The 27,387-nt window shown below is 45.7% G+C and overlaps 1 protein-coding gene across 8 annotated transcripts; it reads left to right on the forward strand.

Annotated features, from left to right (window-relative positions):
• The first annotated feature begins 608 nt into the window (after positions 1-608).
• HSD17B7 (hydroxysteroid 17-beta dehydrogenase 7) lies at positions 609-23,700 on the forward strand. Of its 8 annotated transcripts, none has more exons than XR_012025993.1 (9): positions 609-722; positions 2,168-2,371; positions 5,733-5,825; positions 7,178-7,292; positions 11,322-11,484; positions 14,605-14,709; positions 15,445-15,501; positions 19,310-19,408; positions 22,171-23,700. XR_012025993.1 is itself a non-coding variant. In XM_072815008.1 (9 exons), exons 1-9 carry the CDS (start codon positions 688-690, stop codon positions 22,258-22,260), a joined length of 993 nt encoding a protein of 330 aa, XP_072671109.1. In that variant the 5' UTR covers positions 609-687; the 3' UTR covers positions 22,261-23,700. The 8 variants fall into 8 exon arrangements, 4 of the variants coding, with proteins under 4 accessions (XP_072671109.1, XP_072671110.1, XP_072671111.1 ...); XR_012025996.1 differs by having other exon boundaries at positions 7,204-7,292; positions 11,290-11,484; XM_072815008.1 differs by having other exon boundaries at positions 11,290-11,484.
• Positions 23,701-27,387: the final 3,687 nt, after the last annotated feature.

Here is a 27,387-nt window from a genome sequence, read left to right on the forward strand (position 1 = left end):
GGAGCTTCCAGTACAGCGCCCATAATGTCCTATGAAGTTCTTGGACACTCTGATTCATGCCATGTTCCAAATTTTGAAAATTGGTAAATTCAAGCGTGATTCTACAGACACGTTTTACTGAAATCCATGTTCATTTCTCCAAAGGCGATTTTTTTTTTTTTTTTTTTTTAAAGAGAAAGAGCAGGTCTGGGGTCACCAGAAGCCGGCCCGTAAAGCGCTACAGCTCCCGTGTTCCTAGAGCCACGGTTCCAAAAAAGGAGTGGAAAACAAGGTCGACGATACCCAAACCGTTCGTTCCTAGGCCCAAGCCCTTCCCCCCAGGCCGAGGCGTTTGCAGGCGGAGACGCCCCGCGCGCCCCCGAGCCCCGCGCCCGCCGCAGGGAGCACCTGGACCGCGAGCCGCAGGTGCGGGAGGGGCGGCGCCCGGGGACACCTGCGCCCTCGGGCCGGACTCTCCGGATTGGCCCGGGCGCGGCCCCGCCCCTCGGCCTAGGTCACCCCACGCCGGCCCCGGCCCCCGGAGCGCAGCGCGGGCCGCGATTGGAGGGCCCAGCGCGGAGGCCGTGACGTCAGGGACCCGGCGGGCGCTGATTGGACGGTGGCGGCATCGTGGGCGTGGCCTCGGCGGGCGCCGGCCTCCGCTGCCCGGGAGGGAGGCGGAGACGGCGGCGGCGGCGGCGGGAGGCCATGCGGAAGGTGGTGTTGGTCACCGGGGCCAGCAGGTGAGGCGCCCTCGGCGGTCGGGGGCCCCAGGGGGCGGGGGTGTCGTTGCAGACAGCCCGGAGCAGACCCCGCGACACATCTTAGTGACCCTCCGGGCCGCCTGGCTGGCCCAGGCCGTGACCCCGGGGTCCCCGGATCGAGTCCCGCATCGGGTTCCCTGCATGGAGCCTGCTTCTCCCTCTGTGTCCCTGCCTCTCTCTCTCTCTGTGTCTCTCATGCATAAATAAAAATCATAAAAAATAAAAATCACCCTCCACCTGATAAGACGTGGGAAGAGTGCAAATAACCCCTGCTGCCGCTTCCTAATTGTTCCGGGGCTGTCCCTGTGGACTCAGCCTCTTCTGTGAAGATCGCGGGCAGGATGACACCCATCAAACCATCAAACCATTCTGTTTGCATGCCTGTTGCAGGGGGAGGTCTTGAGGGATTAAGGCAGAGAGGATGGGTCCAGTGTCATCCCATCAGACGTGCCCTAGCCACACCCCCCTCAGCTGAGCCAGCGGCGCAGGCGCAGGTGTCTGTGAGTGTCCTCCCCTGGGTGCCCTGAACCCCCCACCTGGTGCTGCAGGAGCCCAAGGCCTGGAGGCAACTCAGAGCTGTTTTGGTGTGTTTCTTTGTTGTGCGGATATGGTGATGGATGCCATTGGATGTTCATCGTAAGGACCCACTCTGCTCAGGGAGGAGGAATAAACGTGCATGTATTTGGTGCTCTGCTGGGACGGCCCCGGCTTGGGGTGCAGCCCTGCCCAGCTGGTCTGCCTGGTGCCCTCAATCCCCATGCACTTGCAGATGCCGTTCCTGAAGTGGTTCATCTGTCTTTGACCTGTGCCCTGCCCGCCCCCCCTTCCTAGGCGCCATCTCCTATTTCCTCTCCTTACCTGCTGCTTAATCAGTGGAGTCTTCAATTAGGAAGTGGCAGCAGGGGTTATTTGTCCTTACTGAGGGGGACCTGCCTCCTGCTGTGTTAGGTAAAGAGCCATCTGTTCCTTACTGGGATTGGCTCTTGCTCTTGCTCAGGATGGTGGCAGCGATGCCAACAGGTAGTAGAGCCCCTGCCCTTGAGCAACCCAGCAAACAGCCACCACGATGCTCTGTTCAGCTCTCGCTGGTGACAGACTGAATCACTCTCCCGAGTGTCCTAACAGGTACAAAATGAAAAGCGCCGGGTGGGTGCCCGCCGATGAAAAGACAGCTCTGCGCGCAGTGCGCTTTTTGCAAAATGAGAGAAACACAAACTGGACAGCATCCTGAGCACGTGACTGACTATTCAAGTTGGGGTGGGGGGGTTGTCCCTTCTTTTAAAAAAACCTTTGAGTCTTTTTTCTCTGCCTGGGCCCTGCACCGGAGCCCACGTTGGCAGAGGTGGTTTTCCGAACCAGAGAGCAATGCCTCCGTTTGGCACTGTCGGCATTAATGCGTGTTCTTGTCTGAACTGTCCTGTCAGTGGCGTGGGCCTCGCGCTCTGCAAGCGGCTGCTGGAGGAGGACGATGAGCTGCACGTGTGTTTGGCATGCAGGAACGTGAGCAAAGCGGAAGCTGTCAGCGCTGATCTGCTGGCTTCTCACCCCGCCGCCGAGGTCAGCATCGTGCAGGTGGATGTCAGCAACCTGCAGTCGGTCATCCGGGCCTCCAGCGAGCTCAAGCAAAGGTAACACCTCTGGTTAGTGGCTTTTCTCGCCCGTGATCGCATGACACAGCAGTGGATAAGATCAGAAAGAGAAAAGCCTGAAAAGAAACAGGTGCAGTGTGAGAAGTTGTGCTCTAGAGTGACCTGTGGTGTCTCGGTAGCGCATTTTCACGCCCAGTCCTAGTCATGCTTATTTCATGAGGATTAATTTGAGTGCACCTTGATGTATGGCTAGTTGTGTGGACATTATGGTAACTCCTTTCTGAATATGGCTTTTGCATCTTTCCTCCATGTACAACTTTGCTAAGTAGGTTGGGCAGGTGCCTGAGAAGGTTGTAGGACGGGATATTGATCGGGTTGGACTTAGAACCCCCATCGGTACCCCGTTTCTTCAGAGATTTCCCCCCCCCCCCCACAGGCCTGTAAAGATGTGTTTGCATATGCGTGGTAATCGGCGTGTAATAGGCATTTGAGAAATACTTGGCATCTGAAGGAATAGAGTCTTTAGATGTCTAACTCCCTAGAGAGTGTACACAGAATTGCATATAGGTGCACAATGCATTTTTTCCTGGGGAAAGAGGGCATAGTTTGTTTTTTTGTTTTTGTTTTTGTTTTTTTTTTAATTCTAGGGAGAATTTATGATCCAAAAAGCTCAAGAGCCCCGCACTAGTCCATACTCAGCCCCAAGGGTATGCAGAATAATTAATTTTCAAGCATTTTTGTAATTGAAGTCCTTAAGAAACAAGAACTGCTTTATTTTCTTGGACAGTAAAGTGAGGTTCAGTGAAAACAAGGCCTTTTTTTTAAAGGCATTTTCCTAAAGAATACAACTTCGTGTTTCATGTATGGGGGCTGCTAGCCCATTTGCATTTTCCTGTTCCAAATGTACAAGTTATAAAGCAAAGGTGGGGCCGGTTTTCTTCACCCCACTCTTCTAGTTTCAGCCTTAGCCTCTTGTGAAATGTCATTTCTCCTAGAATTTTCTGCCACATTATCTTTCTACAGAACTAAGGAGATTTTCTAGGTTTGATATCTCCTACTCTTCCACAAATATGAGTTCCCGAGTCTGTGAAGCTACACAGTAAATGTCCTTACTGAGGTAAAAACCCGAGAGTCAGGACAGAAGTCTTGAGCTCAAATCAGGTTTCAGGCATTCCTTTGCCCAAACCTCAGCCAGCCGGCTTTCTGTTTTGTATAGATTTAGTTATATTTCCTCATTTAGCAGAAAAGAACCTTCATCCTCAGTTAGGAATAGCCCATTCCAGGCCAACAGACGCAGGAAGAAATGCTCAACATCACTCAGTATCAGGGAAGTACAAATCAGAACCATGATGAGAAACTACCTCACACCCGTCAGAATGGTTAAAATGAACAAGTCAGGAAACAACAGAAGTTAGCGAGGATGTGGAGAAAGGGCAACCCTCTCACGTTGCTGGTGGGGATGCAAGCTGGTGCAGCCGCTCTGGAAAACAGCATGGAGGTTCCTCAAAGAGTTGAAAGTAGGGCTACCCTGTGACCCAGCAATTACACTACTAGGAATTTACCCCAAAAGTACAAATGTAGTGACCCGAAGGGGCACCTGCACCCCAGTGCTCATAGCAGCAACGCCCACAGTAGCCAAACCATAAAAAAAAAAAAAAAAAAAAAAAAAAAGAAAGAGCCCAGATGTCCATCGACAGATGAGTAGATGAAGAAGAGGTGGTATCTATACAAGGGAATATTACTCAGCCATCAGAAAGAATGAAATCTTGTCATTTGCCATGATGTGGATGGAACTAGAGGGTTCATGCTAAGTGAAATAAGTCAGTCAGAGAAAGACAATTCACTCGTATGTGGAATTTAAGAAACAAAACATGAACACAGGGAGGGGAAGGGAAGGAAAAATAAAATAGGATGAAAACAGAGAGGGAGATAAACCATAAGAGACTCTTAACTCTAGAAAAAAAAATGAGGGTGGCTGGAAGGGAAGTGGGTGAGGGGATGGGGTCACTGGGTGACAGGCACTAAGGAGGGCATGTGATGGGATGAGCCCTGGGTACTATATGCAACTGATGAATCACTAAATTCTACTCCTGAAGCTAATAATACACTATATGTTAACTAAATGAATTCAAAGAAAAGAATAGATGGGCCCGCATGACTTCATGGCGCTTACATGGATGGCCCAGTAGTACACATCAGCATTTTATTTTTTATTTTTTATTTTTTAAATTTTTTTAAAAGTCTCTCCTTTTACTTATTTATTTAGGTTTTATTTATTTATTCATGAGACATACAGAGAAAGAGACAGAGGCAGAGACACAGGCAGAGGGAGAAGCAGGCTCTATGCAGGGAGCCTTTTGCGGGACCCGATCCCGGGTCTCCAGGATCACGCCCTGGCTGAAGGCAGGCGCTAAACCGCTAAGCCACCCAGGGATCCCCCACATCAGCATTTTAAACAGAAAGTTTAGTAACTAGAGTCATTTGGCTGTTAATTACTTATAGGATGATCAAGAGATGTTTGCGTGCAATCTGTATTGGTAACGTAGATGTATTTTAAGGTAACTGTGGCCCGTACGGTCTTGGGCGATGCAGAAGAGGGCACGGAGACAGTGTAATGCGTAGAATTGTAGGAGATCTTGTGAGTATTCACGGTGCCTGTATCACGAGGGCAGGCTTGGCCCTAGAGGAATACGCTACATTAAGGCTTATGGAGGTTTAAAAATGAAAAAGCTCTCACAAGTCTACACATCACTGTTCTCTCCATGACAGATGTCCTGTAGGGAGCTTTCCAGGAGCGCCTTCCCCCATTCAGCATCTGTCATGTCATTGTCTTCCTGTGAGCTTTCTTCATTTTGTGATTCCCGAGCACCTGGCTGTGAAGAGTGGAGGGTTTCCACTTGGCTCTGTTGTTGCCTTAGTAGATACGTTGACACTCAGCCTCCAGCACTGATGGATCAGATTGGGCGATCACGAATATTACATATATTTTACTTATCCCTAGGGAAGATGTGAATCTTAAGAAAAAAGTAGAAGACGTCCTAAGACCAGAAAGAGAGTGGGTTTAATGGACAGAGGGTTACGTAATTAGGTGTGCAGTGTCAATTGGGAGGACAAAGCTGGAAGGAGTATCCATCTGAGTAGACGTAACTTCAAAGCCCATTATAGCTCCCCAAATTATTTGAAGCCACTGTAAAAAAAAAAATTCTCAAATATTTACCGTTTACTGTGGCTGGAGAAACCCCATTGAGAAAGAAGCGGTGTCAGCGGATGTGCCATGCATCCCCTTCAGCTGGCTGTGGCCACTATTTGGGTGCAGAGAGCATTTTTCCGTCCATCGTAGGGCTTCTTTATTCCAGTTGCTCTAGAGAAAAAGAACAATCTGGTCTTGTTTTCCTCACAGGTTTCAGAGATTAGACTACGTCTATCTGAACGCTGGGATCATGCCCAATCCACAGCTGAATATCAAAGCACTTTTCTGTGGCCTCTTTTCAAGGTAATGTCCATTTTCTAGATGAACTGAGTAGGAAGAGTCAGGTTTTGGTTTTGGTTTTGGGTGTTTTTTTTTTTTTTTTTTGCCTGGTTTTGCCCTCGGTAGGTTAAGTTGGGGGCTGAGGGCCGGGTGAGAAGAATAAGGACGGGAAGTGTTGCAGCCACGTCATGAAGGAAGAGCACCCATCTTTTGTGGAGAACGCTGCACGTCCTGGGCCTTAGGGTGCTCCAGGTCTCCGGGACATTCCAGGTGGCTCCATGCTGCAGAGGGTCCATTTTTGGTCTGCCTGGATGTGCCTCGTAGCAGGGTCATGTCAGGATTTGGCAGAGCTGTCGGTGAGATTGTCCAGGGTTGTCAGTACCCGGGACGGCTGCTTTGGAAGCGTCCCCTGGCGCTGTGGCAGGTGCTCTGCCCCGTAGCCTGGGAAATGCGCCGAAGGAAAGGCCTCCCTGGGAGAGTCTCAGTACGCGGTAGCACAGACGTGCTTCTGAAAGGTCTGGCCACGACCCACAGTAAGAACTGAATCTAGGGGCGCCTGGGGGCTCCGTCGGCTGGGCGTCCGCCTTCGGCTCAGGTCATGATCCCGGGGTCCTGGGATGGAGCCCCACATCCAGTTCTCTGCTTGGCGCCGAGGCTGCTTCTCCCTCCCCTTCTGCCTCTCCCCCTGCTTCCGCGTCTCTCTCTCTCTGCCAAATAAATAAGATCTTTAAAAATAAAAGAACTAAATCTTACTCTGTGACTTAGTAAACTTACAGGTAGATATTCTCACTCTTCCTGCATGCTCCTTCCTACGTTGCTACTTTTGTTTTACTTCTCTTCCGTCACACACACACACACACACACACCCAGGTCTTGACCTACTAAATTGATCTCACAGCAAATCACCGTGTTAATCCACTCGGTGCTTTAAGAATTCCCAGTAAAAAAAACCAACCTGTGTAGCTTTGGCAGTTACCCAACAGCTTGTGCAGGGGAAGACTTTTGCTCCTTGGCATGGCTCTTTTTCCCCCAGAGAGGTTCATCTGCGACATGACATGGAAAAAAGTGAGAAGAGTTTCAGCAGCAGTTTTTTTGAGCCAGGGTCCTATTGGTAGTCTGACTTCTAACGTGAATACTTCTCTGAATCGGGGCCAGGGGGGCAGGGCGGGTGGGGGGTAGGAGGTGGGGAAGGAAGCATTTTTGCATGGTATTTATAGATTCACAATAACACAATCTGAGAAATGGGTATTTTTATTCTTGATATTATAGGATCAAGGAAAATGTGGTTTTGGGGCAGGGGAGAGCAGCAGGGACTATTTTTCAGTATCTTCAGTTAAAGAAGCTTTTCAAAGGCATGCAATTGTCTTCTGTTTCAGAAAAGTGATTCATATGTTCTCCACAGCTGAAGGATTGCTGACCCAGGAAGACAAAGTCACTGCCGATGGCCTCCAGGAGGTCTTTGAAACCAACGTCTTTGGCCACTTTATTCTGGTAAAGAGACTCGGGGCCCAATTCGCTCACTCTAGTGCTCTAACCCTAAAGGCTTGTGTGGCCTCGTCCTGGGCCTGTTTGCTCAGCTCGTTAGCTTATGGCTAGCGTTGGATGCTTGAGTATTTGGATTGAATGATCCCTGCACTCTATGAAAACATTGCTTCGCTAAAGCAGTGTATCGATGTATATATATGTTTTTTTCTGTTTTTTTTTTTTTTTCTTTTGACATCAACTCTAGACGGCAGAGACAGAGTGAGAAGGAAACACAAGCGCCTTCAGAAACAGCGTGCAGAACTGTGAGAAAGTACGGGTCCTGCTCTGAACGGCCTTTGCAACTGGGCTGGGTGCCAGATAGGATGGGGTGGTGGGCAAGCCATTGTTAAACAGCAAATTTGTAATTAGTCTTTTATCATTATGTTGGTTTCTGATGCTTCGGCATCGGTACCATGTGTTACAGTTCCAGGCGTACAGGTACACGTAGACAAGAGCTGTGTAGTTTGTCTGGCTTGTTCCGTATTCTTGCCTCATGTGTAACCCAGAGGACAGCCTTAATACCTAGATTAAGTAATGCCCGGCTTTGTTGCTGGTTGCCTAGAATTGCTCGGTGTTGGAGGATCAGCTCCTGTTGCCGGGTTGGCCTGCACAGAACCCGCATTTCTGACGCCTCTGTATTCACCAGCACTCTTCTCCACTGTCAGCTTAATTTCCCTTAACGTTGGAACTCTTTGAGTACTTGCCCGTATTTAGAGTAAATGAAGATAGAGGCAGATGTTGGAATATTATGGATCCATGAGAAGAAATGAGGTAAACGTTTTGCACTTACATGCGATGGCCTCTTGTGGTTTTTTTTTTAATTTTTTTTATTTTATATTTTGTTGATATATTCATGAGAGACAGAGAGAGAGAGGCAGAGGGAGAGGGAGAAGCAGGTTCCATGCAGGGAGCCTGATGTGGGACTCAATCTGGGGACCATGGGATCATGCCCTGAGCCGAAGGCAGATGCTCAACCACTGAGCCCCCAGGTCTCCCGGCCTCTCGCGTTTTATCGTGAAGAAGGAATGGCAGGGTGCAGCATGTATAGTGTGATCTCATTTGTAGAAACAGAAGAAGATACATGTTTACATAGAGTATATAAACGTACATAACATTTCTAGAATGATACGGATGAAATTGGGAGCACTGGTTGCCTTGAACTGGGGCGCCAGTTCATGGTGGGGGGGCTTCATGTTTCATTCTATAACCTTTCATGCTATTGATTTAACACAATACGGTGTCACTTTTTCAATGACAAAAGTCAATTAAAATGTAAAGTCAAAATGGGATTCAGTTCTTGCCTTTCTTTATACCTTTACACAGATCCATTATCTACTTTTTCCTTTATCTTTTTAATATAATACTCGTTCTTTGCCTTCTCTTTGAATTATTAAATTAGTTGGCAATAAAAGAAGATAATTATTACTAGTCTGTTAATTTTATGATAAATCTAGTTTCTAAAAATTAATGTTCAGGACATCAGGTATTTGGGTCATCTGGGTTGGGGGAATGGCAGTGGTGGCCATGGGGACAATGGTCACAGGTGTCCCGATGACGTGACCTGTCCATGTGTATCCTGGTATTGGTAGGCATATCGGCAAGGTTTTTTTTTTTTTTAAAGATTTTATTTATTTATTCATGAGAGACACAGAGAGAGAAAGAGGGAAGCAGAGACACAGGCAGAGGGAGAAGCAGGCTCCATGCAGGGAGCCCGATATGGGACTCGATTCTGGGACTCCAGGATCACACCCTGGACTAAAGGCAGACACTTAACCACTGAGCCACCCAGGTGTCCCTCGGCAAGGGTTTTGGAAGTGATTTATCAAGTAAAATAATCAGAAGGCGTAGAGCACTTCCCACTCTCTTCAGGTTCGATTTAACAATCTTACCACTTCTCCTGGAATACAAACTTGGATTCTGGGTTCCGGTGTAAATGCGTTGTGCAAATGGATCATCCGTCCCCAGTTTGATTATAGGTGACGTGACCAAACCTTTAGGGTTGTTACAAAGAGTGGAGGTAATTTCTCTGGAGTCCCGAGCACAGTGTAGTATTACTGTCCAGGAACCAGTTAAACTGATTTCATCCTGACTGCATTTGACTTATCTGTTCATTGCAAATGGGGCGCGCATCTGGAAGCTTTTCTACGTTTTTCTCTAATACGGTTTTTGTTATAGAATAGTTTTAGATTTGCAGATTCGTTGCAGAGCTAGTGCAGAGTTCCTATGGCCCACCCCCTGCCGCCCGGCCCAGTTTTCTCTGCTACTAACCTCTTACATTATTGGGATACATTTGTCGCAATCTGAGAACCAATAGTGATGCCTTATTATTAACCAAAACTCTAAACTTGATCCAGATTTCTTCAGTTTTGCCTAATGTCCTTTGTCACGTCCAGGATCCCCTCTTGGGTACCACAGTACATGTAGTGGCTGTCTCCTTGGGCTCCCCTTGGTTGTGACAGTTTCTCAGATTTCCTTGTTTTTGATGACAGTTGGGATTTGTCCGAGGTTTTCCTCATGGTTAGACTTGAGTACTGTGTCTGCGGGAGGAGGACCACAGAGGTGAAGTCCCATTCTCATCACATCGCATCAAGGGCATCATCAGCTGTTGCTGTGACTTGTGGGTATTGATGTTCTCTTTGATCATCTGACTCGAGGGAGTGTTTGTCAGGTTTTTCATTATAAAGTCTCTTTTTTTTTGGTTTTCTCTCCCTTTCCATATTGCATTCTCTGGAGGAGACTTCTATGTGTACCTCGTACTGAAGGGTTTGTGTTTGACGCCCCAAAGGTTTCATTAGCTACATGAATTGTTTGGAATTTCTCTGCAAGAGAGATTGTCTGTTCTCCATCTGATGCTCCATTCAGTCATTTCTTGGTCAAGTATACCTCAGTAAAGCTGCAAAAATCACTTATCATCTTCCCATGGGCTTGTGGATATGTATTTTCTACTTGGAGCTGGAAATACTACTTTATTGGGGCACCTGCATGGCTCAGTGGTTGTGGACAGAGTCTGCCTTTGGCTCAGGTCACCATCCCAGGGTTCTGGAATTGAGTCTCACGTAGGACTCCCTGCATGGAGCCTGCTTCTCCCTCTGCCTGTGTCTCTGCCTCTCTCTGTGTGTCTCTTACAAATAAATAAACAAAATCTTTTTAAAAACAAAAGGATGGGGGAAATACTACTTATTTTCGTTCCCCAGTTATTTGAGTTTAGGCCATTGAGGGCTCTTTCTGTTGGATCCTGCATCTCTCTGGTATAGCCTCATCCGCATGGTTTTCTTTTTGAGCATGTTCTTTCTGGCATTACAAGATGGTTCAGACTCATCAGATTTATTTCCTAGAATCAGCCATTTCCCTAAGGAGATCTGGTGCCGCTTTTTTTTTAGATTTATTTATTTTAGAGAGAGACAGAGAGCTTGAGCAGGAGGAGGAAGAGAGGGAGAGGGAGAGAATCCTCAAGCAGACTCTCCACTGCTGTGGAGCCTGACGTGGGGCTCCATCCCAGGACCCTGAGATCATGACCTGAGCTGAAATCAAGAGTTGGACGCTCAACCAACTGAGCCACCAGGTGTCCCAAAATCTGGTTCTTCTTACTGGACAATGGTATTAAAAACGAAGATCTGGGTGCTTGTTGCTATTGATGGATCAGTAGATTCTAGGCTAACAGAGCAGAGAGATAAACACGCAGGGTCATCCATGTATATGTAAGTGCCTATAAATATCTTTATATGCATCCATCTTTATGAAGCTAAACATCGGTTCCAGATGTCTCTAACTCTAACTCATCTCACGTGGGTCGTTCCAGCCTCCTCTCACACGTCCAGAGTAGCCCCGTCAGTGATGACATACCGGTTTGCTTCCAGGGTACACGGACAATGGTTTCACAGCTGATACCTGTACTCCTCCAGTAGATTTTGATCTTTTTTTTTTTTTTTTTTTTTTTTTTGTTCCTTTTTTTAATCTCATTCAGATTCAGGAACTGGAACCTCTTCTCTGTCACAGGGACAGTCCCTCCCAGCTCATCTGGACATCGTCTCGCAATGCAAGGAAATCTAATTTCCACCTTGAGGACATCCAGCACAGCAGAGGCCAGGAGCCTTACAGCTCCTCCAAATATGCAGTTGACCTGCTGAGTGTGGCGCTGAACCGGAACTTCAACCCACGGGTGAGGCCTGTCCCGGTGATGGGAATGGCAGGGCAGTGGTTTCCCAGCTATGGTTGACTTCCTAGTAATGGGGTTGGCTTTCCATGAACTGTCATCATTTAGAAGACGCAGTATCGTTTCTTGAGCAGGATTGCTCTGAGGACAAGATAAGATGTGAATAAGATTGGCAGTTGGCGTGCCTAAAAGTTTTGGGGCAGAGATAATTAGCTCCTGACCTTTTAGGTACGTGTGGTTTCGTTTGCCCTTCCGTACCTCTTCACGAGCTATAATTTATGAACAGAATGACATTATTGATGATGGCAGTACTTACTGGGTCTGAGATACTGTACTCCTTCCCTGTGTACGTCACTCAGTGCCCCTCCTGTCACAGCGAGGCTAGGCCTGAGTGTTCCCAGTTTCATGTGAGGACACCACAGTCGGGTGACATGAGGTACCCAGAGGTCACACGGCTGGTTAGTGGTCAAGCTCAGACTTGAGCCCGGGCAGTCTGACTGTCAGACGTTTCCCACTAAGCTGTGCCATGTCCTAGTGTTTATCACGTCAGGCACTAGAGGACCATCAGGAGTAGCCAAGCCTCCTGGGTAGTGGTGATCTTTGGTGAGACTCACTCCACAGGCCTGTCTGTGCAGACTCCAACTTTTGGGACTGTTTCTATGGAGAAGGTGGCCTTTGGCAGTTATGTGGGCTCCCTGTGGCCCCTGGGGTCTGGAGCTTACAGTAGCTGCCCTGGATACCTCTCCTGCTCAGGTCCAAAACCTTAACTGAAAATCTCTAGTTTTTCTCGGGGCATTTTCCTTGGTTTTCTTTGACTCTGCTATTTGAGGGTGGGACTGGGGAGAAATTTAATCCTGCTAATACTTACAGAATGCTTACCATCTTCAGGGCTTCGGGCCAGGCTTGGGGTTGGAGAGAAAGGAGAAATAAAAAGATGACCGAGAAGCTGTCTGCCCTTGCGGGACCTTCTCTGGTGATGCTTTGGACACAGTCACAATCCTGGCGTATCCGGGAATGGATCCCCTATCAGATTAGAACGAAATCTCCTGGAAACATGCCTCTTAGAAAGGAGGGTGGTCTAAGAGTAGAAGCTGAGAGTATCTCCCAGAACTGGATTTGAATCCTTAGACAAATTGTATCTTCTCCCAACGCCTCAGGTTCCTCATCTGAAAAATAGGGATGAAAATAGTGCCTGTCTCGCAGGTCTGTTGGGAGGGTTGAATGAGGGGGGTGGTGTGGAGCACTCCCAGGAGCTAGAGGTCTCAGAATGTGTGTGCGTGTGTGTGATGTGATTGTACATGTGCTGTCTGCATGTGTGTAGGCGTCATGTGTGTATGGAAGGCATGTGGTCTGTGCACGAGTGTGCATGAGCTTGTGTGTGTTTATGTCGGCTATCATCATCATCATCATTATTATTACTGTCATTGTTATTATTTGAGTTCAGTGTGTTTGTCCAGTTGTTAGCTTCCTTCTGAGGTTTCTTGAGATATTTAAAAAGTTGTCACAACTGCTTGTTCTCTGGAAGCTCTCTTGTGGGCACAAGGTCAGGGTGGATTAGCTTCTCTTTTTATGAAATGCTTTGGGACTTTACTCAAGTTTTGTTGTCAAGTAAGCTTCGGGATTTCATCTTTTACAAGAAGGGAGATTTAGCAAATGGTGCTGTCTCCTAAAATCTGTGTGATTGGTTTTCAGCCCACAGCTTTTCCTCCTTGGCTCTTAGGAAGAGAGACTTAAAAGTAGTAGAAATAAGAGTTAAAATAGTCAATAGCTACGTAAGGTAAAATGTAGTAAAAATTGGGGCACACCTGGGTGGCTCAGTGGTTGAACATCTGCCTGTGGCCCAGGGTGTGATCCTGGGGTACTGGGATCGAGTCCCACGTCGGGCTCCCTGCATGGAGCCTGCTTCTCCCTCTGCCTGTGTCTCTGCCTCTTTCTCTCTGTGTCTCTCGTGAATAAATAAAATGTTTAAAAAAAAAAAAAGAAAAAGTGAAAATCTAACTAAATAAACTAGTACAACAAATCCCAGTGGTCCAAGGATTAGTAAAGCCCACACAGGGCCCTTCCTGGTAACACACGCTCTGTGGTAGTTGGGCCCTCTTTCTAGGGCAGATCTTTCTAAAATGACAAGTCCTGGGCCAAGGACCTGATGTAGAGCTCTTCAGTTGGGGTGGGGGTCCTTGTGGAACCACACGCAGCCCTTCATTCACCTCTCGTGTCAGGAGCTCCCACCTCAAGCTACAGCGTGGGTCTAATGAACTGCAGGGAGACAGACAGAGACTTTAGGTCTAGCTGTCGTATTTACTAGATCAGAAACTTCTTGAAGGCAGAGACTGTACTGTATATGTATTTTTTTTTTTTAAAGATTTATTTTAGAGAGAGAGCAGCAGGGAGGGGCAGAAGGAGAGAGAGAGTCTTTTTTTTTTTTTTTTAAGATTTTATTTATTTATTCATGACAGACACAGAGAGAGAAAGAGAGAGACAGAGACACAGGCAGAGGGAGAAGCAGGCTCCATGCAGGGAGCCCGATGTGGGACTCAATCCTGGGACTCCAGGATCACGCCCTGGACCGAAGGCAGGTGCTAAACCGCTGGGCCACCCGGGCTGCCTGAGAGAGAGTCTTAAGCAGACTCCCTGCTGAGCACGGAGCCCAACGCAGGGCTCGATCTCCTGACCCTGAGATCGTGACCTGAGCCGAAACCAGGAGCTTGGATGCTCAACTGCCTGCGACCCAGATGCCCCCGTATATGTCCTTTTTTTTTTTCTTAAGTGCTTACTATGATTCATAAACCGTTCTTAAATTAAGCCAATACATGGGAAACTCCAGTGACCGGATCCTACTTTTCTCTTCCAGCTTCAAGCTCGGTCATTCTGTGTACTGTGAGTTTCTTGAGAACAGAGATCTTGTCTTACTAATTTTTGCATCCTCAGCGCTTCTCATAGTGAGTCCTCCGTGCGTGACTCTCTCACCGAGTGGCTCGCGCAGCTTGGGGCAGCCCAGAGCATCTGTGCTTCGTGCCCTGGCGTCCTGGCTCATCTGCACGCCCTCTTTACTCACACGCGTCCTGGTGGCCTGGCTCAGTACACACTGAGTTTGAGTCCTCTTCTTGGTCCTCTCCGTGCTGCCAGGGTCTGTACTCCAGCGTGGTGTGCCCGGGTACGATGGTGACCAACATGACCTACGGGATTCTCCCTCCCTTGGTGTGGACGCTGCTGCTGCCAATCATATGGCTGGTGAGTGTGAACGCTCCGTTCTTGGTTTGCTTCCGCTCTTCCGCGTGCGGCCAACGTGACACGCTTGAGGGTTGGGAACGGATTTAAGAAATTGAACCAGAAGGTGGCAGAGTTTCATTTCATTTGAGGTTTTTGAAGTTCCTCAGTCCAGTCACCCCTGCTTCGCACTCCCTGGGGCCCTGCTGCCTCACCACCTGCACACCCGCTTCTCTTTACAGGGATGTGCCTTTGATCATGCACTGTAGCTCCCGAGGGTACCAGGATGACATCATTTTTAGAAACCTGCATCAAGGGATATTAAACTGGGTGTCTCTGAGCTTTCAGAGTGGTCATATGCATTAAAAGTTCCCCAGAAGGGGATGGTTGAGCACGGTATGACCACAGAACCGTGTTTTTGCTCGTTTGTTAATGTTTTGAGTGTCTTGCAGGACCAGTGTTCCTCCAGCACACGTTAGAAAATGCCCCTCATAGGAGACATTTCTCTCTTGCAGAGCTCTGGAAAAAATTGTCCCTCCATTATGGCAGGTATAGGAAAAAAATGAGAAGGAAATATGCCTCCCTGTTAAAAATGGTTGGCTCGGAGCGACAGAGATTGTGAGATTTCTTTTTTAGACTTCTTTATTTTTTAGTACTTAAGAAATGTTCTATGACAAGAAATGAATGTCTTCTTTTAATGTCGCTTTTGTGACTGTTCTAAATCACCACAAAAAATGACTGTTCGTTTCTTTTCCTCAGCTTCGCTTTTTTGCAAATGCTTTCACTTTGACGCCGTACAATGGAACAGAAGCCCTGGTACGTTACTAGAGTTGCAGTTGCCTGTACGCTTGCCTAGCAGGTATAAATTTCAGTTCGCCGGTAGTGGAAACCCTCTCAACAGAAAAGAGAAGCTCTGTGAATGATCAAGGTCCTGCTTTGGACTAAGGGGGACCATAAGACTGAGTGTAGAGTATGAGGAGTCAAATTTCAAAGTGTAGTGTCTACCATAGCACTGGGGAGCATGGTCGTAGGGACAGCACTTCTGCAGAAGCAAGATCCACCAGCAGCTCGAGGGCAAAGCAGCGGAACACCACAGGGGCAGGCAAAGCAAGATGGTGGCCGGGCCAGCGGTTCCCATGGAGAAGGTGCACCTTGCAGGCCAAGAGTACAGGTGACACCATCCAACTCCATTTCCTTTTATATGAAGATTCTCTTTCCTCTGTTTAAATATTAGAGAATCGAGTGTTAACTTTATTTGAAAATCAGTGCACTTCCTTAAAATCACACATGGCAAATGGATTACATGTGTTTCCCCATCAATGACAGATATTACTCATTACACAAATGATGCCTTTGATGATTCATCAACTCAAGGCCCCAAAGGCACCTTCTGCTAATGGATCAGAAACGTCCCTCAAGATGAAGCTCATTTGTCCCCTGTCACTGTAGTGCTTATACGTAGTAGATTCTTGAATCTTGGCTGAATTGAAATTAGCTAAGGAGGGGCAGCCCTGGTGGCGCAGCGATTTGGCACCACCTGCAGCCTGGGTGTGATCCTGGAGACCCGGGATCAAGTCCCGCATCGGGCTCCCTGCATGGAGCCTGCTTCTCCCTCTGCCTGTGTCTCTGCCTCTCTGTGTGTCTATGAATAAATAAATAAAAAATCTTTTAAAAAAAATGAAATTAGCTAAGGAAAACACTGAGGGATTTGGTTTGCACTCTTGTTTTGGTAAATGTTGCAGAAATAAATGCGTTTTGTTGTAAGAACACAGATTGTCAAGTACTTTTAAACCAATTTTAATTAGTCACTGTATTTGTCAAAGCACTAGAAGTAGTATGTGATCCTTTAGAGATAATGAAAATCAAATGTGGAGGTCAAGTATATATTGAGTATCAGTGATACGAGGAATACTTAGGAGACAAAATCCCCAGGTACTAAGGAGCTTAGGGTCATATTTTGAAAAAAAAAGAAAAGAATGTAGGAGACAGGCAAGAAAATAAAACATTCTGTCATCAGGTGGTGAGTAGTTAGACTGTTCAGAGAGGATGATCACAGGAAGCTGGGATGGTGGGCACAGGCTTTGCTTCACTAAGTAGGGCTTGATCTGGGCTCTGAAGGATGCATTGATCTGGATAGGACAGCATGACCCGTGTCACAATTTAAAATTTTGTGACTTTGCTGTAATTTTCTATAATATGGATGGATGCCTCCGATTGCCAAGTAGTAATGATCGTAGATGCTGGTGGATGTGGATGGATGAGGATTTGGGCCTAGTGCATGTGTCGTAAGAATCTCTGCAGTCCTCACGGGAGTTTCATCTCCGTACGTGAGCTAACCTGGAGTGGCCAAAAGCCAGTGGTTCAGAGTGTGGGCTCTACAATTCTGCTGATTCTGTTCAAATCCCACTTCTCCAGGTTCTAGCTATGGATCCGGGGACACGTTTTTTTTGTTTTGTTTTGTTTTGTTTTTACTCATTTAAGCCTTTTATCATCTGTAAAACAGGAATTCTAGGCATAAACGAGAGGAAGCTTACTGTAAAGGATTCTTCGTATTTCAGCATTCAAGATATTTAAGAAAACTCTCTTAATGAAAACAGTATAGTGCTGGCATGTGACTTGGCTGATGAGGGAGTAGACTAGAAGGTTCGGGACAGGCCTGCGGCATGCAGGGACCTGGCAAATGATGGTGCCTGTATTCTAGATTAGTGGGGGAGAGGGATTATCTGGCAAATGTTGCCAAAAAATAGAACAGGATCTTTTCTTCATCCCTCACACTCAAAATTCTAGATAAATTAAAAGATTTACACCCAAAAGTCAAAAAACATGACTAGAAGGAAATAGGGGAATATGTTTTAATAGTTTTAAGAGTGTGGGGGCTTAGCTACTCTTAGAACTGTAAGAAAAAAAGATGGAACTTTTTTTCAAGATTTTACTTATTTATTAGAGAGAGAGAGGCAGCATGAGTGGCAGTGGGTAGGGATAGAGGGAGAGGGAGAAGCAGACTCCCCACTTAGCAGGGAGCCTGACACAGGGCTCGATCCCAAAACCCTGAGGTCATGACTTGAGCTGAAGGCAGATGCTTGATTGACTGAGCCACCCAGACACCCGTGAACTTTTCGATTAAATTAAAATAATCCCATTTCACGTGACCAAAATCCTCACTATAAATATGCTCCAAAGACTAACCAAATTGTGGAGGAAAAATAGCTGCCATTCGTATCATAGGAAAGGGCTAATTTTCATACTAACGAGTATGGAGGAGCTTCAGCAAATCAAGAGAAATGACCATCTGTTGGCACGGTGGGCAAAGGGTATGAAGAGAGTCTTTAAACTGTGTTGGTCACGGCAAAGGTGCTCCGTCTTACTCAGGCAAATCACAACTGTAACGAAAGATTGTTTTCCACCTCTGATTAGCAGCCACTAGAAAGTTCGGTATTGCACCCACCTGGCGGGGCCGTCAGGAGTGGACATGCCCCCGCACTGCTAGGGAAGGTGGACTGACGCAGCCTGTATCCAGGACTGTTTGGCAGGATCTTTCAAAATAATTCGCGCCCAGCCTCCTCACCCAGCGATTCCATCTTTGGTATTTATCTTACCGACGTACTCAGGTTCTATGAGCCGGCGTATTCATCCTTCGGTGCAGTGTGGCTTGTAATAGCAAAGACTGGAAACAACATATACGTCCGTCATTTGGAAATTGATTTTTTTTTTAAAGATTTTATTTATTTATTCATGATAGACATAGAGAGAGAGAGAGGCAGAGACACAGGCAGAGGGAGAAGCAGGCTCCATGCACCGGGAGCCCGACGTGGGATTCGATCCTGGGACTCCAGGATTGCACCCCGGACCAAAGGAAGGCGCCAAACCGCTGCGCCACCCAGGGATCCCCTGGAAATTGATTTCATAAATGACGGTCCAGCCACGAGATGGAATACTGGGCTGCTTTAAATAAAAAAGAACAGAACAGCTCTCTACTGGTCTGAACATCTCTCGAAAGGGCTTGTTGTTCAAGTGAAAGATGCTGAGTCTGGAATAGTATGTATATTTTGCTTCCACTTGAGTTAAGAGAAAAGGCTATCTATGTTTTTAAACAAATAGATTTTCTTTGGAAGAACATGTAAGATACTAGCAAGAGTGCTTGGTTCCAGAGAGGGGTGGCTGGAAAATTTGGGAGGGTAGGGAGACTCACTTACTACCATGTACATCTTGTGAACGATGCACATGCTCGTGCTTATCTATTAAGAAAATGAAAATGAATAGTACAAGTTTTAACCTGTACTTCCTGTGGCATGGGCTGAGTATCAACCTTGAAAAAGCTATCTATACGCGTGAACTTTAATTTGGAGATTAAGGGAAGAGACAGCTAAAATATGAGGCTTTTTTTTTTTTTTTTTAGCTTTAAATAAATTTTCAAAGGATGCTATTAAGCAAGTTGCCCTCCTTTCTTCCTTCAGATTATGTTAGTGGTTCATGAGGACGTCACAGCTGATGATACCCAAGAGAATTTTTAGAGTTTGTTTAGAGCTTGGTAAAATGCTTATTATAGATCACCCCCCACTCTCCCTGGCTTCACTCATCTTGGGCAGAAGAAGAAAAAAATCATTGACATCCTCTTCCTTTCTAGGTATGGCTTTTCCACCAAAAGCCGGAGTCTCTAAATCCTCTGACCAAATACCTGAGTGCCACCACTGGCTTTGGAAGCAATTATGTAGCGACCCAGAAGGTAAATGTGTTTACACTGCTGCACGGAGGACGCTTGCTGCTTGGCTGCTGAACTGGTCCCCACAGCTTCCCTCTCTGGTCGCTGCGTCCAGCTGACCTGCTTTCGTTCTCTGCTCTGTCCTGCCTCTGAGTCTTGCATGTCTTCTTCCGTCCACCTGAATGGCTCTTACCCTTCTTCTTCCTTTTTTTTTCCTAACGATTTTATTTATGTGTTTTTTTGTGTGTGAGAGAGAGAGACAACAAGCATGAGCTGGGGGAAGGAAGCAGAGAGGGAGGGAGAATCAGGCTCCCTGCTGAGCAGGGGGCCGGACGTGGGGCTCGATCCCAGGACCCCGGGATCATGACCTGAGCTGAAGGCAGACGCTCAACCAACAGAGCCACCCAGGTGCCCACCCTTCTTTCAACTGATAGATTTCTGCTTATGCTTAAGACCTCAGCTTGTACCCCAGCTTCTGTGACCTGTTAGACCAGGTTAGGTGCCTCCATCACAGGCTTTCTTGGCATCTCGTACCTCTTCTGTGTAGGATTCCTTCCACGTCGGACTCCTGTGTCCAAATATAAGCTCTGTGAGGAGGAGGATTAAACCCCCTTCCCAAGCAGGTTGCCTCCCATGTGGTAGGTGCACAATAAACGCGTTGCAAGGTGGATGGAATATAAAGTGTCTTTCTGAGGGAAGCTACCTTCCCCTCGAATGTTCAGTTCTGCTTGTGACGATTATTAGCTTTGATAGATTGGACTTTTCACGAGGCAGGGCATGAAGTACGGGGAAATAAAGGCCTTGATGCTGTGGATTTTAGCCTCTGGATAGTCTTCTAAAAACAAGTCAAACATGGAATTACATACAAGAAAAAGAAAATTTATTTTGAACTTATAAAACTGTTTTTGCTGTATTTTTGTCAGGAGTAGGGTTTATTTCAGCCTCCTGTTTTCCGCTGCCTAGTTTATGTGGGAGGCGTGGGCCTAAAATAAAACTAGATTGCGACAAATAATTTTTCTCCGCGATGTCAAATAATTGGCAGTGATCAGGTCTGTGTCAGGAGCTGAGGTCTGAAGGGAACCGTGCTCTTGCTCCCGCAACGTCTCTTTACTAAAAATGAACCTGTGAACCTCCAGTGTTTTCCAAAATATGTTCTGTGGGATTCTGGTTCCTTGAGAAGATTTGCAAAAAGCTGTTTGTCGGCCAAGGAAGTTTGAGAAAAGCTTCATATTGTGTTCCCCATTTGCAGAGACCTCCACTGAGCACACTCGCCCAGGGAAGGCTCCGAGAAGGTGCCGGAGTTCACCTGTGTGTGTCTGCAGTGTCCCATCCTGCTCTTTCTCACTTTTTCTCGACTACATGACTTTTTATTTTTTCCTTCACGTTTTATGTAGCACTTAATAAAATCCCAAAGAACACACCTTGGGCTACTCTGTTGTAAATTAATAAACTTCCTTTTAAGAAGGGCCTCAGAGTTTGTTTGAACAGACTGTTAATCTCAAGGGCATGACTTGTTTATCAATGGTGAGAAAACGCTTCATTTTACAAACCAAAATATTAGCATTTTATGGAAATGCGTTGAAAGTTTGCTTTAAAAACGTTGATCAATTTGGGGGGTTAGCTTTCTCCTCTGTTCAGAGCGGGGGTTGCATGAGATCGCTCTTGCCTCTTCCAGTTCCCATATGGAAAACTCTGATGAGATTTATGTTGAATGTAAAAGTTACTTCCAAAATGTTAAAAAAGTTTTCATTTTTAGCCTGTCAGCTTTGTGCAGAAAGAGCCTCTGTGTTGACCTGAAAGGAGATGTTGCTTTATTTTATAGGGGCTGAAAGTTTGCTTTTACATAGAGTGTATCAATTAAAATTAAATTTTCTAGGGGCGCCTGGGGGCTCAGTTGGTTGAGTGTCTATCTTTGGCTCAGGTCATGATCTCGGGGTCCTGGGATCGAGCCCCACATCGGGCTCGCTGCTCAGCAAAGAGCCTGCTTCTCCCTCTGCCTCTGTTGCTCCCCCAGCTCATGCTCATGTGCGTGCTCTCTCTGTCTGAAGTAAACAAATAAATAAAAATAAAATTGGGTTTTCTACGTGGGACAGAAGAGTGTGAACTAATAGATTAAACAGGATGGAAACTCAGGTCTCTCGCACGTAAAAGCAGTTTTGGAGAGAGGTAGCCTTGGGCGGGTTGGGCAGCTCCCCAGATTGTCAGGACCCAGGGTCCTTCAGCCACCCTCTGCCATTCCTGGGGTATGACCCTCATTCTTACGGCTCAAGAGAGCCAGGGGAAGAAGGGGAAAGGGAGGTGCTGATGCCTTTACAGGAGACTTGTGGGCAATACCACCCACTTCCACTCAGCTCTCATGGCCAGGGCACAGCTGCAAGGCACCCAGTAGCTTCCGTGGAGCCTGGCAATGTAAGTGAGCTCTTACCTGGAGGCCAGTGAGCCCAGCTACAGCTGGGGTGCTTGATGAAAGAAGATGGACATTAGGTGGATGTCAGTTAAATTCCAAAAACCCTTGGCTGGTGTCTCCTGTGACTGGATACACAAGAGTTCGGGGAGAAAGCAAAACCAGGTCTTTCACTCTTGCTGTGTGAGGGCGGCAACGGTAGGTTTGCTGAAGGCTGGAGCTTGGGACACGTCCTCAGAGTCAGGAACCCCAGCCCCGACCTACCAGCCCTGTTCTTTTTTCCCCCGTTCTCTTATGTATGTCGAATGCCTTCCTTTTACGCAGATGCCATTCATATTATTTTTCCTTTTTGCTTATATCCCTATCTTTGCCTCTTTTCCAGATGGACCTAGATGAAGACACTGCTGAAAAATTTTACCAAAACTTACTGGAACTGGAAAAGCGTGTTAGGGTCACCATTCAAAAAACATAATCAGAGCTGACGATGACAGTGTCTGAAATCTGAAACATCGCACACCTGCTGTGCTTTCTGGGTTTTTGTGGAGTTGGATGATGTGCATTTGTGGTGGACAGTGAGCTATAATTGTCTCTTTTCCTTCCTGTCAGGATTATCTCTAGGATTACGGGTGCATCTGTATATAAACAGGAGAAAAAGATCGATAAGTAAAATACGACTTAGAGGTTCTCCAGAATGGTGTCACATCAGAGTTGTGCTAGAGTCACCCAACCAAGTGTGTGCTTATTGGTTCTGACAACTGGATCCCAAGCTCCACCTCAGGTAGAGGTGACCCAGGCACTCACTGGTCCTCCTTTTGGCCTGGCCCCTCTCTGAGTGGTAATCTGAGCTTTGTTCCTTTTTTTTATGGACAGTTTTCTTAGGTCTTATACCTTATTTCTTCCTCCACGGGGTGTTTCTAAAAATCCTCAGATTGTGGGGTGTCTGAATAACTCTGTTAGGCGTCCGACTCTTGATTTCCACTCAGGTCATGATCTCACGGTTGTGAAATCGAGCCCTGAGTCAGGCTTTGTGCTCTGTGCAGGGTCTACTTGGGATTCTCTCTCTCTGCCCCTCCCCCTGCTCACGTGTACTCTCACTCTCTTTCTCTCAAATAAATAAATAGAATCTTTAAAAATCCTGAGATTGTTAGACTCCTAACAGACCTAATACAGATATCCATGTAGTTCATCACAGGAACAGAAGAATATATATGTTTGGGATACTGGAATTTTTTCTTATTTTGAAAGTATCTTTCATTGATGTTGAGGTAGTCAGTGTTAATATTGGGCTTGACCTTTAACACCATTTGCAAATGTGTTCATTGCTGACCAACCTGTTTTTCATGATTGTATTTTAATGTATGCAAACTTGCAGGAAAAACTATTTACTCACATTGTTTCAAGGAAGTTTTCCAATCGAATAATTGCTGGCGGGATATCTGCTGGTATCAGTAGTGGTCGGAGGTGGTTAAGACTTAGTTTGTATGATATGAAGACAGGATGCTAAAATGCCTGAATGTTTTTAACCCTAAATATAACCACTATGCCCAGAATATAAGAAAGTGGGCGAAATCTTGAACGATTTAATAAAAGTCAAAAGTTGCATAGAAATACAGTTTCTATACATATTCTGTATGAGTTTCTGGTTATAGTTTCTCAAATTTTGTTGCTAAAGATATTTTTAATAAAGTTGAGCATTCCGTATGTGCAAACGGGCGGTGAGGTTGGGGAGCTGAGAGCAGCTCCAGGTTGTGCTCTTGCGATCACTCACCCTGCAGGTTTGCGAGAAGCACTTTACTGTGAATCCCAGGCTTCTCCTCTGTAAAGTGGAGTCCTTCTCTTTCTGCTCCTGGGTGTGGAGGAACATTAAATGCAATAATACGTGTGAATGAATAAAGAGCATTTTTGAGAATGATGCCAACACGGTTTTTATTAGAGATGGATAAACCAGAATGTCATGGTTCAGGTGGCGCAGCAGAAGGTGCTGAGTGACGACAGTTGTCCCCTCTGAGAGCTGGCTGGGTTTTCTGAATGCTGAGGAGGCAGAGAAGATCCAGGGAAGCAGGAAGGCACCGGGAGGAGCATGGGCTCTGGGACGACGGGCTCTGTCTGGGACAGCGAGGACACTGGGTCAGATTTGGGTCCAGTCATTAACTCGATGACTTAGGGAAAACTACTTCAATTTATACTTTCATTGAGTCACCGAAAATATTGCTACCAATGCTTACTTTGAAGAATTGTGAGATTGTGTCCTAGTAGACGGTCGGTCGGTGCAAACTGTTACTTATTTCTGTTCTATGATAAGTGCCCAAAAGGAGACTTAGAGCATGAACTCAGTCCCCGTCTCATGCTATTATGATGTTGGTTAGTGCTCTACATATTTTCTGAGCCATTTTATCAAATTTCCTTGAAATGGAGAACAAATCACAGCCCCCCCTCAAGTACATACCCCAAGTGGCATACCTCAGCAGTTGGTTCTTGTCATTAAATTATCCCAGATTTCACTGTTTTTGTACCTGAACTTAGATACTAGGTTGAAGATTCAATTATTAAGAAGGGCTCCAGGAGATGCCTGATTTTTTTCCCTTAAAAATGGCTAACCAGATTTCTTTGGACTGGTGCATTTATTCTGATTTCCATGATGGATTTAGCTTAAGTCATTCATTCATTCTGCAGATACGTATCAGGCCTTGGCTTTATGCACTGTTGGGTTTTGAGGATAGAGAGTGGACATGTGGAAGATAGAATGGGACATTTCGAAATGCATTTAGTAAGTGTTCCAGAAGGAGGGAATTGAGAAATGGGAAAGAGGCAACATTTGAAGAGAGAAAAGCTGAGCATTTGTCAGATCCGATGGCAGCTGTGATCATCAGATTGAGGAAAAATGACGATTCTCAATCACAAACCCAGATACAATGAAAGTGCTGAGGGTCCGAGAAACGGACTTGCCCGTCAGAGACAAGAGATCACTAATGAGAGTTCTTGAGACTGACAGCAGACTTCTTCCCGCATTGCCTTAGAGAAGACAAGAAAATAGTAAGCACTGAGTGAAATTAAACCCATGTGAACTGTAACTTCAGAATGAGGCTGAAATAAAAATTTGAGACAAAAGTTGCAAGTTTATCACTAACCCTTTCTGACAGTTTACCTCTAACATTCCTTTTTTGAAAAAGATTCCTGGGAGATGTATTTGGAGACGAAAATGGAATCCTGCAAAGCAGAAGTGAGATGCAAAAGGAATAATGAGTAAAGATACTTGCAGTCATGTAGATAAGCTTTAAACTCTGACTTTCTAAAGCAATAACAAAGATGGCTAATTTCAGAAGGAAGTAAAGCAAAGTGGCCGTATGCAAGCTGGGGGAGTTGACTAAAGATACTCAAGATATCAGATACGCCATTTAAAAAAAATATTTTATTTATTCATGAGCAACACAGAGAAAGGCAGAGACACAGGCAGATGGAGAAGCAGGCTCCCCGCTGAGCAGGAAGCCCGATGTGGGACTCGATCCCAGGAGCCTGGGGTCACGACCTGAGCCAAAGGCAGATGCTCAACCGCTGCGCCCCCCCCCCCCCCCGCCCCAAGCATCCCAAGAAAACCACTTTTAAACTCACGAGTCCAGGGAGAATTCATATTGGAATCTAGAAAATATTTGCAATTAAACCATGAAAATTCTACATGCGGATGAGTGAAGCTCCTCTGAGAACTACTAAAGGAGAGATTTATAGATGAGTAGATTAGAAAAAAGGCAAAATTAATGACTTCACTCTACTCAAGAAGTTAGAGGGAATATGGACAAATTCCAAGAAAGTAGAAGGAAAGAAAAGACAAAAGCAGAAGATAATAGGTGTACAGTGAAAACAAGTGAGAGTTGATTCTTTAAAAAGAAAAATAGGGGAACTTCTGGTGAGGTGAATATATGCAAAAGGAATAGACTGGTAAATAACAATGTAGGACCCAAAGGGGGAACATAAGTACAGAAGTAGAGATTTTAAAAATGGGAGCAAACTATGAAAAAGCTTACACTATTTTTGGTGGAATGTTTACAAGAAAAAAATGTTCTTTAGCAAAATGAACACAAGCAGAAACAGAAAACCTGAATACCTGAGAGCAATTGAAATCTGCATGAAGAACACCCTTCTTTTCCTCTGTGGGATTATTGAAGGGCAGGACAAAGAATCCTGGTAATTATGGGACTGTATATCTTGATTGTGGTAGCAGATACACAAATCTGTAGGTGTGATGAATTGTATAGGGCAAAATACACCAACACAAATAAGTACAAGTAAAACTGAGGAAAACTGGAAAAGGCTTATCAATGCCTGTATCCTGCTAGCATCGTTTTTGCAAGATGTTATCAGTGGAGGAAACTGGATAAAAGGTACATGGAATTCTCTCGATTTTCTACTCCTATAAACGAACCTACAATTCTTTCAATAAAAATTTCAATTAAAAAAGGGCACAACCATCCCTAGATGCCAGATAGGATTAGTGACGAATTCCTCCAAACATCAAAAAACAAACCTTAGCTCAATCCTAATACAAACCATTCCAGATTATTTGGAAAGGAGTGCTTTTTACAAAGATCGTTTCATGAAGGCAGCATAACATCTTTACCAGACAAGCACGGTCCTTTAAAGGAAAATCATAGGCTGAATTCACTTACCATAGAAAGATGTCATAACTGAATATAGCAATATATTAATAAAGCGAAGCATGACCAGATTGTATGTATACGAGGAACACGGGACAGCTCAGCACCAGAAGAGCTAATAATGTAATTCATTACATGGAGACAGAGCTTGAGCGAGGGGAGGGGCAGAGGGAGAGGGAGCGAATCATCCAGCAGATTCCCCACTGAGCGCAGGGCCCCATGTGGTGTTCGATCCCAGAACCCTGAGATCATGACCTGAGCCAAAACCAAGAGTCGGATGCTTAACCCACTGAACCACCCAGGCGCCCCTGTGAATCATTGTTAAAAAGGAGGAAAAGTAATAGGCTCCTCTTGGTAGATGCAGGAATATATTTAATAAAATTCAACACTCATGCAATAGTAGAAACATCTCAAGTAATCAGTAATAGGAACTCCCATATCCTGCAGCCAGCAAATACCCTTGGCATCACATTCAATGAAATATTGGGAGCGTTTTTTTAAAAGACAGGCACCAAGTGCATACATACATCTACTATCCCCATTTCTTTTCAGCCTTGTACTAGAAGTTTGGACCAGAGGTTAAAGCAAGACAGAGAAATAATAATGCTCTCAGGATCAGAGAGCAAGAAAGAAAATAGCTATTTGCAGATGACGTGGAGCTCTAAAGGGTCAACCAAAGAGACATACACATTAATTAAAAAGGAAAAAAAAATAGTCCATTGCATTCCTGTGCATGAAAAAGAAACAGCTAAGTGACCCTTAACAGGAGACTAGGTGGTTATGCCCCAACAGTCTGTAGAGCAATTTAAAACTAAAGACCTAGAGATACTTGGGTCAATAGGGATAAATCTAAAAATACATAATATTGAATAAAGACAGACTTCAGAAAGATGTATGCAGCTTGGTTCCACTCATAGTTTAGGAATACCTTCGTATGTGCAAAGAGCAAA

The sequence above is a fragment of the Canis lupus genome, chromosome 38 (genome assembly GCF_048164855.1).
Source record: "Canis lupus baileyi chromosome 38, mCanLup2.hap1, whole genome shotgun sequence".
In the NCBI taxonomy this organism is placed as follows: Eukaryota; Metazoa; Chordata; class Mammalia; order Carnivora; family Canidae; genus Canis; species Canis lupus.

Bases quoted from the DNA above. Each gene is read 5' to 3' on its own strand.
- HSD17B7 (XM_072815008.1), top strand. From the start codon at position 688: ATGCGGAAGGTGGTGTTGGTCACCGGGGCCAGCAG. The intron at 723-2,167 runs GTGAGGCGCCCT...CTGTCCTGTCAG, and splicing joins TTGGTCACCGGGGCCAGCAG to TGGCGTGGGCCTCGCGCTCT. The intron at 5,826-7,177 runs GTAATGTCCATT...CTTCTGTTTCAG, and splicing joins TTCTGTGGCCTCTTTTCAAG to AAAAGTGATTCATATGTTCT.